Genomic DNA, 12,877 nt, shown 5'->3' with positions numbered 1-12,877 from the left:
AAAAAAACAAAGTGTATTGCATGACACTAATTGATATGGATTTTTGTTGCAAACACTAATATGCCTGAAATAAGAGGCTGACGAAACCGTAACCATAACAAACCTTTGAAGCGAGCTTAAAATCAATGTGGAGATGAAGTGCCCTGTGCAACTTCAGGCATGCTTCTGCAACAGGCAAAAGTATTTTTATTCTTTCATTCACCCCCCCCCCCCCCCCTTTACCACAACACATTTCCACATTTTTTTTCCCTCCTCCCGGTCACTCTGCAACTTCAAAGCTTCCCTGTCCAGCTTCTGTTGTTGGCGGCGTTGAATAGCTCAGCCTCTGTTAGTGGGCCTCTGTTTTGTGCAGTACAATCGGCATGTCAAGTAGTGAAAAAAAAGTTCATCCGAATGTCCCTTTGCCCCTTTCCTCTGACCTGCTCCAGCAGGGAGCAGCTTTAGGGCTGGCGCTCATTCTCTAGCGCTCCGCTGCTGACACAGATAAGCCTTTTTAAGGGTAGTCAACCTTTCAAAGCCCACTAATACAATGGGACCAAAAATGTTTGGGGGTAGTTTTACAGAAGGGACAGTAGTATTTGTCAGGGAATATGTGGGGGAGTTTAAGGAAAAGTAGGAGTGAAGGGCCACAATAACATTTAAATGGTTAGGAATGAACAACAGAGTTATTCAGATATGTGATATAAAAATTCTGAAATGGATAAGAATTCAACAGGCTATTATAACTAAATTAGATCATGTAAATGTGCGTTCTTATTGGTGGACCATGCAGATTTTGTCCCAGAAGAATTGCTAGATTTATGATGATGTTATTCTATTTTCACTTGCATTTAATGCCCATTTATATACAGCCTGGGAAATGTGAACTAGTGTCCAGAGCAGACCACAGTCAGCGGCAAATGTTGCTTTGGTGTCTATTTGGAGTTTTGGTGCAGAAACAATGGCTAGATGCATCACCGAGATGGCCCTGCTAGCCTCCAATTCAGACTTTGGAGCGCTGGGCTATTTGAGTTGTCTGCTGTGGTTGAGATCATAAACTTTAGAGGTCTTATCTGCAAAGCACACCTGAAAATGCAAGCGAAAACAAACAGCTTAGAGTGACCACGGCTGCTCGGCCGTTTGAAATATTCCATGTCACACGTTGGCTTTGTGGTTAGGTAGTCTCTGACACACGGCAACGGCGCCCGGTGAAAAGCGCACACAGAAAAACGCACTTGGTAGTTGTTTATCGCGGGAAACACAACTTTAACGCCCAAACTTGACATCCGGTCATAAAAGAATATGGCTGCTGCGGCCAGAGCCCGGTAGACAGGCGGTCGGTGCACTGGGCCACGTGAGGTCACAAGCACACTCAGGTACTATGAGGATTTTCGCACATCGTTCAGCACAAAATGAAATTATAAGTAGCCTATCCACCCCGTGCTACCCACTGGTTCCATTTTAAACATCATAGTTCTTAAATTCAATCATGTTACATTTGTATGTGTGAATGAGTCTACTTTATAATTAGTCTCAGCTGCATGCTACAATCAATAGGAAAGCGTTTTGTCTAATTTACAGATATATGCCAGTTTGCCAAAATAAAACGCAACCGTATAAGAGCAAAGTGATGTAATCTTGGTGATGGTTGTTTAATGGATTCTGAGTATATGTTGGCAACTCGGGAAATGGCCCATTTTAAAAGTTTTGCTGAGCTCATCGGTTGCATTAAGCACGTTTTTATAAGATTGCGCGCAATGACCTGCACGTTTGAGAGTTTCCCTTGCAGTCGTACATTAATTAACCTGCTCGTTTCCAAAACAATTAATCTGCTAGGAGCACAGAAACAGCCCCATAGATGTCTCCCTTTCGCTCTCAATGAGCGGGAGCGAAGAGAGTGAGTCAATGGCCTGACGTCACCGCGGTAATGATTTGCTAACCCGCACGGAGTCCTGGTTTAGTGCGCGAGGAGCGGGCATTGTAAACTACAGTACCTAACAATGCGAATGCCGTCATAACAGCACTACATGAAATAAGGGCAACCCCAGGTAAGTTCAAAATAACTCCGGATTATTGATGTTGATGTGCGCAAATGTCACTCTTACATGTCATGCGCGTTTGTTCGCATTTACAGTGGGAGACATCCAGACAATGTGTTGCTTTGAAATACAGCGAATTCTTCTGACCGTTCGCTACAAACTGTCTACTGTCTTGTTACCTTTTTGTGTTAACTGGCTATCTAGGAGGGCAGGAGGGGGATGTTTATTTATTAGTATAGTATGTACGGCTGTCAGAGTAGCCTATGAGTAGACTACATTTGATAGAAGCCCTCGCTTGTAGGCAAAAGTAAATTAACTTGGTCAACCGTGAAGTAGTGAGAATCCTGTCTGGTCGTTTGGACGCTGGGGAATCGTGCGTCGCGGCGTGCACTAAGGACTGTTGCGTCTCATATAAAGTATTTCGAGGTGTCGGCGAGCCCATTTTCTTTCTAAAAACGACCGTAGGCTCCTACAGGTTTTCCTTAAAGTCGCGAGGATGTCTGGAGTCGTGGGGAATTTGACGTTGTAAACCGGAGCACGTATTTGGTGATGCAGAAGTGGCGACGATCCACTGTAGCAGTCAGTGCTCAATCCTAACCCACCCTATTCGTCATGCATCTGACCTTGTCAACCCCTAATGAAATATACATATTATGAAAATATATCGGCCAATCAAACATCCTGGTCGCATAGACAGATGAAAGCTAGGCTGTGAGCCCAGGCTAAAGCTGTAAACATCCCACCTAAAACCTCTCACGGTTTCCTGATAACTTTTGTGACCGAGCCTTTCAGTTGAAAAAATGACTTGTGGACGCTCTTGATTTGTGATTTAATAATATCATCATCAGAGCGCTTGGCGAGTGCGGGCGAGGGGAGCCAGAGCAGGGTAATTGGTTATAGGCGCTCATGATACCATGATGTAGGCGTCGGGTCGCACGGCTTCTGCCAGACTGCTTACAGACGAGGGGAGAGAGAGGGTAACCTTACTGCACAGAAAGGCTCAGTCGATCAGGATTTGTGTGATATTTTCCAATTTTGTGGTTGTAAATGGTACCGAGCGTCTAGACGCAGCAACGTTTCTGTCCTCCAGTTTAGACGCGAGCTCATAGTGCAGCGCGATAATGTCTCACACGTGGACAGTTGAAAGACTGCTTCTATTGATCTAAATAAAAATATCAGTCTAAATATTGTGAACAGAAATATATATATTTATACTGCGTGTCTGTATAAGGCAATTCCGTATTTGAATCTGTTCAAGTTTTTTTTTAACGTGTGGATATTTTCATTAGATCTTTGCCTCGGTCTTTTTGTTATATTTACTATTTTAACAACTGCATCACTTTGTGTTTACATTTCTATATGAGCACAAAAAGTATTTTATTGTTTTTTAGGAATTACCATAAAATTAAATTAGGTAATTTGTAAAATGTACAATTAAGTAAGCCTAGTTACTCTGTAGGTGCATGTTTGTTATTTCGAGATTTATTAGGCGAGTTAAACATTGTATTGCGGTAGCATTATACTGTTGTGCATAGCCTATTATTAATACAAATCTATATCTCAACAGTATAACCATATACTGGCTTAAGTTATATTTTCTATTTCCTATCATGTTTCTTGTGATTTTTAGAAAATATTCTGAGGTTCTGTAATTTACCATATTTCATTGTAATGAATTGCATAATAGTCTATAGGTTCCATAAAATATTATTTTCTCTTTGTGTATTTTGTCTACTGTGTGTCTTGTGAATGATATGATTTAATGGTATTTATATTGTATTTAAAATTATTGTCATTGCATTTGATATTTGAGGGAGTGTTCACACTTTGTGTAATTCATTTACAAGTGCACAAATCACGTTTAGTCCTGCCATATAGTCAAAGTTATTTAGTTTACAAATCAGCAGTTGACAAGATAATGTGATAATGTAGGCAAACTTCTAGTTATTCCAGTAGGTCTTATTTTGACGATAAGACACACATTATATCGGTGCTGGAAAGCGTCAAATGCTTTTAATGCTGCCAGGGGTGTTTGGAAATGGCACAGGCATGAGTCCGCGGAACGTATCCCTGCATTTTAGGGAATCAGTGATGAGAAACGCATTAAGCACTAAACAAGTGGAATATGTAGCCCTGTCGGAACAGGCCACAGCACAGAGCAGAGTGCAGCCGCACAGCACAGCACAGCACAACACAACACAACACAGCTCTACGAGATGGCTCACTTAATGTGGTGTTAGCTGCACAGAGGTGCTCACTCACTCACACACACACTCACTCACTTAAACACTCACTCACTCAAACACTCACTCGCTCACTTGCTCAAACACTCTTTTTGATTTTCAGGTGATATACTCCCAGCCCGTGGTTATTGTTTGTCCCCAACAGAAATTGTCATTTTGCCTCAGAGTGTGTACTTAACGTGTTACCGATTAACACACATTAGTGCCTGAGTGCCAGTTCTAGGTCTGTCTTAACGGAGAGAAATTAGATTTAGCTGTGTAATGACTGATTATGGGGCCTTAACCCTGGTGGTCTGGCCTCAGCTGGCCACAGCGGTAGTTCAGAGGTGAGAGGCTGACCCTGCTCTTCCTCTTTCTTCTGTTCCCAGACTGGACGTTGTCTCATTTACAGGAAGCGCGAGCGAGCCCCCGGAATACAGTGGATCCTGATGAGTTGGGCTGGAGTGCTCGGCCGTTATGGATTTGAGTAAGATGGGCACGATCCACCTACAGAACCCCAGCCACCCCACGGCGCTGCTGCACAAGGCCAACCAGATGCGCCTGTCGGGCACGCTCTGCGACGTGGTCATCATGGTGGACAGCCAGGAGTTCCACGCTCACCGGACCGTGCTGGCCTGCACCAGCAAGATGTTTGAGATCCTGTTCCATCGCAGCAGTCAGCACTACACGCTAGACTTTCTCTCCCCAAAGACCTTCCAGCAGATCCTGGACTACGCCTACACTGCCACACTACAAGCCAAGCTGGAGGACCTAGATGACCTGCTGTACGCCGCCGAGATCCTGGAGATCGAGTACATCGAGGAGCAGTGCCTGAAGATCCTGGAGACCATCCAGTCGTCCGAGGAGCACGACTCCGAGATGACCCTCACGGACAACGGCACGGAGGAGGAGGAGGAGCGCCGAGGGCGCCACCTCAAGAGCACACTCATCTCCAAGAAACATTCCACGCCCGAGGGTGGCTTCCCTCTGGGCGCACGCCATCGCCTGGCGATGTCCGCCGTGGGGGACCCGCGTCCACCCACCACCGGCTCCTCCCCCCACGGTCACCCCACCCTGAGCCCCACCAAGGCAGCGGTGGACAGTCTGATGAGCCTGGGCCAGTCGCTGGCGCCGGCGCCCATGGAGCGCGTCAAGACTGAGCTGATGCAGGTGGACGAGGCCTACGGGCACGAGGGCGGCTCCTCCAACAACGGCGACGGGAACGGAAACGGCGCCGACGGAAACCGCGGTCAGGACGGCCCGGGCACTCCGACCCGCAGCAGCGTCATCACCAGCGCCCGCGAGCTGCACGTCCCGCGCGACGACGGCGGGCCCGACATCCAGATGGACGTGGGCGCGGCCGGGCTGACCACCATGGCGGGGCTGGCCGAGCGGCACCTGGCCTCGCTCTACTCCGCCCTGCCCGCCAACCACGGTGGCATGCCGGCCTCGGTGGCGTCGGCGATGCCCATGTCCCCTTCTCTGGCTATGTCCATGGAGCTGGGCGCCTACGGCAGCCTGCTGCAGCAGAGCTTCATGCAGCGCGAGTTCTTCAGCAAGCTGGGCGACTACACTGCCGCCGTCAAGCAGGAGAGCCAGGCGCACATCGACCGCTGCGACATCTGTGGGGTCGAGCTCCCCGACAGCGAGGCCGTCGAGCAGCATAGGTAGGTCCCAACACACACACACAAAACACACACACGCACACACACACACATAGGTAGGTCCCAACACACACACAAAACACACACACACACACACACACACACATAGGTAGGTCCCAACACACACACACACACTCACACACACACACACACACTCTGGGGTGTTTTTGGTGCTGTGGGCTGGCTGATGCTGGCCAGATGTGGTGTGGGGTGAGCCCTGAGGGCGGCCTAATTGGATTCAGCTTAACTCCTCCACTGTGGCGCTGGAGGTGCTCCACTGGGCCTCCTTTTCTCTCCTTCTCTCCTCTCCTCTCCTATCCTCCTCTTCTCTTTTCTCCTCTCCTCTGTCCTCCTCTTCTCTCTTCTCCTCTCTGATCCTTTCATCCTCACCTCTCCTCTTCTCACACAAGGAGAGCCTTATTTGCATGGTGCACAGACCAGGCTTCCCGGGCAGGAAATGATGGCCGCTGAGTGGAGCAGGCCGCTGACCCCTGCGCTGTGACCCTGGGCCTGCAGGGAGACCCCTGTCAGAATGATCTGCTGTAGGCATGCCCTGTTGGGGGGGGTGTGTGTGTGTGTGTGTGTGTGTGTGTGAGGCGGGGTGGTTGGGGGCAGGGGTATTTTCTTTAGAGTTAACGCAGGCCTTGAACTCTTCGCCCCCTCCTGTGCTGTTCACCTTTGTACCTACCTCAGGTGAGGGTCTCTGTGGCTGTGCAGCAGGGGCCGGGTGGGTGAGTGGGGAGGGGGCAGGGGGCCCCGTGCAGGATTCTAACTGGGGGCCGCAGGTTTCACGCGCAGACGGCCACATTCGCAGTCATTAAGCGCCAACAGGGGCACCTTCTGAGCCCGCTGGTTAAACACAGACTATATATTCACAGTAAAACAGGACTCCGCTTCAATATGTGCACAATGAGAAATGGGTGCGGATTTTAAGAATATCTCCACATTAAAGTTAATGCTGTTAGTAGCCCATGGGCACACAGGGCTTGAGAAGCCGCCTTTGTGTGCGCCTCCATATCTCACCATGTAACTGGTGACACAGAGCATTTTTCCCATTCGTTCTGATGATGCCCACAGACGCACAGCGCTTAAGCAGCCATAATTCAATTTCATAGGCATTCTGGCACATTGTTTGAGAGATGTGTATTTGTGTGAAATCTTAAGGCGAGATAAGGGGGGAGAAATCCAATGTAGGTCATGAGATTCTGTTCCTCGATTAAAAGCAGCTGCCTGTACAATTAGATGACAGACTTGTATGCTTGTGTTTTTCAATTGCAGCCCAGATTTGCAATTGAAACATTTTTTAGAGTGTCTCGCATTTAACAAGTCAATCTAGTCATGTGCAGGGCGGTCTGCCCGTGTGCAAAAATAGCCGTCATTTGAAGATTATTTGGTAGCCAACAGGTCAGCCTAAATGAGCATAATTGCTACCAGACGTCACAGCTCTGTCTGATCAGAGTGTGTGTGTGTGTGTGTGTGCGGGCGGGCGGGCGGGCCCAGGCGGGCACATGCAAGTGTTGAATGTGTCTGTGTTTGAATGGATTCATTAGTAAATAACTATTTCCTGTGTATATTTAGTTCCTGGCTTTACTGACAGAGCGGTGTTGAGCTGGCTGGAATATGGATCTTCCCCCACTGCAATCTCTCTTCCTTTAACACACACACACACACAGACATATTGATATCTCATTGAGATTTATGGCGGAGGGATTTCTGTAAACAAAGCAACTTGTTTGTTCTTCCAGTATGGCTAAATCAAATGTTTGCAAGCCGATGCGACAGCATGTTTGAAATGAAGACATGCGCGCAGACAGACGCATGTGATTTCTTTAAGGAAGTGTGTGTGTGTGTGTGTTTTTGTGTCCGTGCGTGCGTGTGTGTGTGTGTGTGCGTGTGTGTGTGCGTGCACAGGCAAAAATGTCAGTGTTTTGTGATCATGGTGTAGATGTACATGCTGAACCAAGATAAAAGTGTGTTCTTCTAACCGCATTCATGTCTAGAAAAACACTTATCGAAGATTGAATTATACAGTGTTTTTTCTGATGTAAATGTTGGTCAGGTTAATGTTAGAGAGGATTTTTTCTGTTTTGGTGTGTAATGAGGGCTATTTTAATGTGTTTTAGGGGTATGTGAGTGTTTGTGTTCTTTGGAGTATTTTAATGTGTGTATGCAATGTATTGCAATGAGTGGTGTTGTAGCGGGCTATTGAAGTGTGCGTGTGGATGAGGAATGTAACTGCGTGTGTGTGTGTGTGTGTGTGTGTGCGTGTGTGTGTGTGTGTGTGTGTGTGTGTGCGTGCGTGTGTTTTGTGCTGCTGTAGCAGTGTGATTTATGTGGCTCAGTGTGACCCTATCATATCTGTTTTGCCATCATAAACACTGAGGCCGTCTCGAGCACATTGACTGGCTCTCTGCCAAAGCCACGCACTGCGCTTAGCCTAGCTTTCCCTTCCTGTGTGTGTGTGTGTGTGTGACGCCTACCACGCTTCTAACATCTGTGTAATTTCTGGATGGAGTGAAGGTTGCATGGTGCGCACAAACCATGCACATATATGTACACACACACACACACACACGCGCACACACACACACGCACACTGGAGCGTTGACACTTAAAACGGGAGGCTGTTTCTTATCTCTGCATATCAGAAAGAACTGATAACCCCAGCGGCTCAGAGTGTGTGTGTGTGCGGTGCAGATTGGCGGATAATGGACCCTACACTTCTGTCAGAGACAGATAAAGTCTGAAAAACGTTACGTGAACCATAGCACACCTGATACCCCCCCACCCCCCCCCCCCCCCCCCCCCATACACACACACACACACACACACACACACACACATACACACACACACACACACCAGTTTGTTCCTGCGCGCAGTTTGAAGCGAATAACTACAACCTGTGTGTCCTGTCTGAGGACCTTGTGTGCTATCTGATTCTGCCAGCTTAAAAATAACACTGTCCACAAACACCACACACACACACACACACTCACTCTCTCTTTCTTTCTCTTTCTGTCCTTCTTTCTTTCTTTCTCTCTTTCTCTCTCACACACTCCGTTTTGCAGTCACACCTTTATTCACTTTCAGTCACACTTACACAATCATGCTCAAACTTTCTCACTCACACACACACATACACACACACACACACACACACACACACGCATGCATTCCACACATGCATTCCACACATGTTTTAGTCCGGTTCTGCTTCTCCAGATACCCATGTTCGACTTCAGCTCTCCTTCCTGTAGACGGTCTTGTTTGACCCTAGTTCTCCTTCCTGTAGACGGCCATGTTTGACCCTAGTTCTCGTTCCTGTAGACGGCCATGTTTATATGAGTTCTCCTTCCTGTAGATGGCCATGTTTGACCTTAGTTCTCCTTCCTGTAGACGGCCATGTTTATACCAGTTCTCCTTCCTGTACACGGCCGTGTTTGACTCCAGTTCTCCTTCTCCAGACGTTTGAGAGTGTAACAGGAGCCTGAGCGCTAGTCGGCGTGAGCTCGTTAGCGTGTGCCAGGCGGAGGGCTTTTCCGGTCAGTGGAGAGGCAGCTGGGGCAGGGGTTGCCTAGGCAGACGTCAGCGTAGGTGGGCAGGAGAACCGGAGTGTGTGTGTGTGTGGGTGGGGGGGGTCCCTGTGATGGAGACTGCTCAGGTTATTGACTACAGGATGGGGGGGGGGGGGTGTCTCGGGGGCCGGCTGTGTGAGTACTGTAATTATTAACATAATGATTATTGGCTGGCTCCTCTGCTCCACACGTTTCTGCTCAGACACATTCACTCTCACACACACACACACACACACACGCACGCTCACACTCACACTCACATTCCTAGAGAGCAGCGAATCCCTGCTGTATGCTTGATTTGGTATCTCTGTTGCATTCATCATGTAGAAGTTCTCCTGTGTGTGTGTGTGTGTGTGTGTGTGTGTGTGTGTGTGTGTGTGTGTGTGTGTGTGTGTTATCGAGGACCGGGCTAGTGTGTACTAGTCAGTGCTAACCAGCGCTGGTCGGCGTTAGCCTTGAGGGCTGTTGGCCAGTGCTGATGTTTCTGTGAATGCATAGCACAGAGTCTGTGGCCGGAAGTCTGAGCTCTTATGCAAACCGCTTCAATGAGGCCAGAGGCATTGAGCAAGCCAGAGCTGCAACTTCTCCTTTCTCTCTGCATGTCCCCACACACACACACACACACACACACACACACACACACACCTCTCTCCCTCTCCTCCACACTCCACTGCAGGCTGTCATGGAGTTCAGCATTAACCAACATGCATTGCTGCGCTGTTGTTTGGTGGTTGCGCGAGCTGAAGCAGGTTACGAAACCCCCCCCCCCCCCCTCCTCCTGGGCCTGACTGCATGGCTGTGGTCAGAGAGGGAAGGACTAGTTGGAGCTGAGAGAAAGCAGAGGTCACCACCACAGACATAAATGCGTATGCATGGACACACGCGCACACACACACACACACACACACACACGCATGCACTCTCACCCCTATACACATCGTGAGACCATGGTAAAGGCGTCTCTGCTCAGATGCGAGACAGAGAAAGAGGCAGGTGCCAGTGTGTGCTAAAATTACCTACAGGTGTAACAGTAACTGCAAACCCCACAGACACACACACACATGCACACACAAAAAAACACACACACGCACGCACACACACTCTTCCAGGAATCCGGGTACTCTCTTCACACTCTCCACGTGTACAGGTGCATTGGCTGCACAAATCCACCGTGCACAGGGTTACACACACACACACACACACACACACACACACAGGGGTTCCAAACAGTGGGGGTCCTTCTGGGTGAAAAGCACAGGCTTCAGCCAGGTGTGTGTGTATTTGTAACGAGGAGTCTAACAAAGCAGCAGTGTTTAGTGGCGGCAATGTTTAGCGGCGTCTAGCGGTGGCAGTGTTTAGCGGCGTCTAGCGGTGGCAGTGTTTAGCGGCGTCTAGCAGTGGCAGTGTTTAGCGGTGGCAGTGTTTAGCGGCGTCTAGCGGTGGCAGTGTTTAGCGGCGTCTAGCGGTGGCAGTGTTTAGCGGCGGTATCTAACAGCAGCAGCGTCACGCGGCTGGAGCTGCTGCAGAGGATGGCGGCAGACAGAGCTTTTTTCAGACTGTACATTTGTAAAGTCACGCTTGAGGAAAAGGTAAAGTGAGGATTCAGCTGTGTGTGCCTGAAGCAATTCAGGGAAATGTGAGTGAGTGAGTGTGTGTGTGTGCCTGTGTGTGTGTGTGTGCCTGTGTGTGTGTTTGCCTCTGTGTGTGTGTGCCTCTGTGTGTGTTTGTGTGTGTGTGAGCATGCATGTGTGTGTGTCTAGTTGCATGTGTGTCTGGCGGTGTGTAGCTGTCTGGTTTTCTGTGTGTAGTGTGTTTATGTGTGTGGCAGTCTCACTGTGTGTGTGTGTGTGTGTGTGTGTGTGTGTGTGTGTGTGCGCAGGGCTGTCTGTACATATTTAGTCCTGGGCTGATGCACTCCCTCCTCCAGTCCAAGGAGCCGCAGATGCCGCCCCGGCACGCTGCAAAGCATTGTGGGAGGTGTTTGTGCGAGCTGCTGAGGAATCCCTGGAAGTACTGAGATCCCCGAGCACTCCAGCCACACACACACACACACACACACACACACACACACACACTATTCAGAGGCTAACAAAAGAGCTAATTAGAGGCCCTGTGTGTGTTACCAAGAGAGAGAGTGACACAGAGAGAGAGAGAGAGAGGAAGAGAAATGACTGGAAGGAGTGCGAGTGTGTGTGTGTGTGTGTGTGTGTGTGTGTACAGGGAGGAAGTGCAGTGAGTGATATCAGAAGGAAGAGCACATAAAGTAGGTGCTGTAAAGGGCTGTGTGTGAGACACGTGTGTTTGTATGTGTGTGTGTGTGTATGTGTGTCTAGCACACTACAACTCTACCTGTCACACACACACACACACACACACACCAGGCACCCTCTGAAGTGCTGCACAGACCGTTAGCATGGAGCCAGTGAGGGTAATAAACCCGTCGTAAACGGCCCCCTCTCTCTCACACACACACACACTCACACACACGCGCACACACACACTTGTCTTGTCCAGTGTGTTGTTCTGGTACTCTGGTACAGTGAGGGCAGCCTGTTGTTGCTGCATGCGAACTGTGGTGGGAGCAGTGTGGTCTGGAGGCGGAGCGGCATGGGCCCTGGGAGATATTTACCCATATTTACACACTCTTTATTTGTTTACGCCTAAGAATGTAATCATCGAAATCCACATTTCATATGAATTACACCAACGAGGAGTACACCAACAACAAACACATCATCAGAACAAAAAAACAACTTTTCAACAAAAACAACTTGTGTGAGTTTTTAGTGTCATTTATTTTTCTTATTATGTACATTACTGTGTGTGGTGGGAACGTGTGTGTGTGTGTGTATTTGTTTATGCAATATTGTGAGTGTGTTTGTTTGTGCTTGAGTGGTAATGCTGTATTTAAAAAATGTGTGTGTGTGTGTGTAGCTGGGCAGTAGTCCCTTTACTGTAGGTTATGTTTCATGGCCTTCTGGTCAATCAGCAACTGGCTGAAGAGAGAGGTGTGGTCTCACAGCCCTGTGGCCTTCCACCTCTGCTCCTCTCTCTCTCCCTCCTTTCTCTCTTTCTTTCTTTCTTTCTTTCTCTCTCTCTCTCTCTCTCTCTCTCTCTCTCTCTCTCTCTCTCTCTCTCTCTCTCTCTCTCTCTCTCTCTCTCTCTCTCTCTCTCTATCACCCCCCTTCTCTCCGGCCCTGACCTCTCTTTTGTCCTGCTCTCTGTGTTTTCCCTGAAGAGGAGTGGCCTTTTGTTCCGCCTGCACCATTCTACTGCCCCCGGGGTGGCAACAAAGCTCTCAAGCCGGGGGCATTTGTCCACTCACACACAGCCGGAGTGACCGTGCACTAACATGCACTCAGACGAACAAGTCTGACCAGTAAAATTGTATAAAG

The 12,877-nt window shown here is 48.7% G+C and overlaps 1 protein-coding gene across 1 annotated transcript in view; it reads left to right on the top strand.

Moving 5' to 3' along the window:
• The first annotated feature begins 1,891 nt into the window (after positions 1-1,891).
• zbtb16b (zinc finger and BTB domain containing 16b) overlaps positions 1,892-12,877 on the top strand; it is a 55,194-nt gene continuing 44,208 nt past the window's right edge. The window contains exons 1-2 of the mRNA XM_042068962.1: positions 1,892-2,027; positions 4,630-5,907. Coding sequence (XP_041924896.1) covers positions 4,718-5,907 — 1,190 coding nt within the window. The 5' untranslated portion in view covers positions 1,892-2,027; positions 4,630-4,717. The remainder of the gene's footprint in view (positions 2,028-4,629; positions 5,908-12,877) is intronic.

This window comes from Alosa sapidissima, chromosome 17 (assembly GCF_018492685.1).
Source record: "Alosa sapidissima isolate fAloSap1 chromosome 17, fAloSap1.pri, whole genome shotgun sequence".
NCBI lineage: Eukaryota > Metazoa > Chordata > Actinopteri > Clupeiformes > Clupeidae > Alosa > Alosa sapidissima.
Note: the sequence above shows the minus strand (reverse complement) of the source record. Positions and strands in the feature narration are given on the sequence as shown.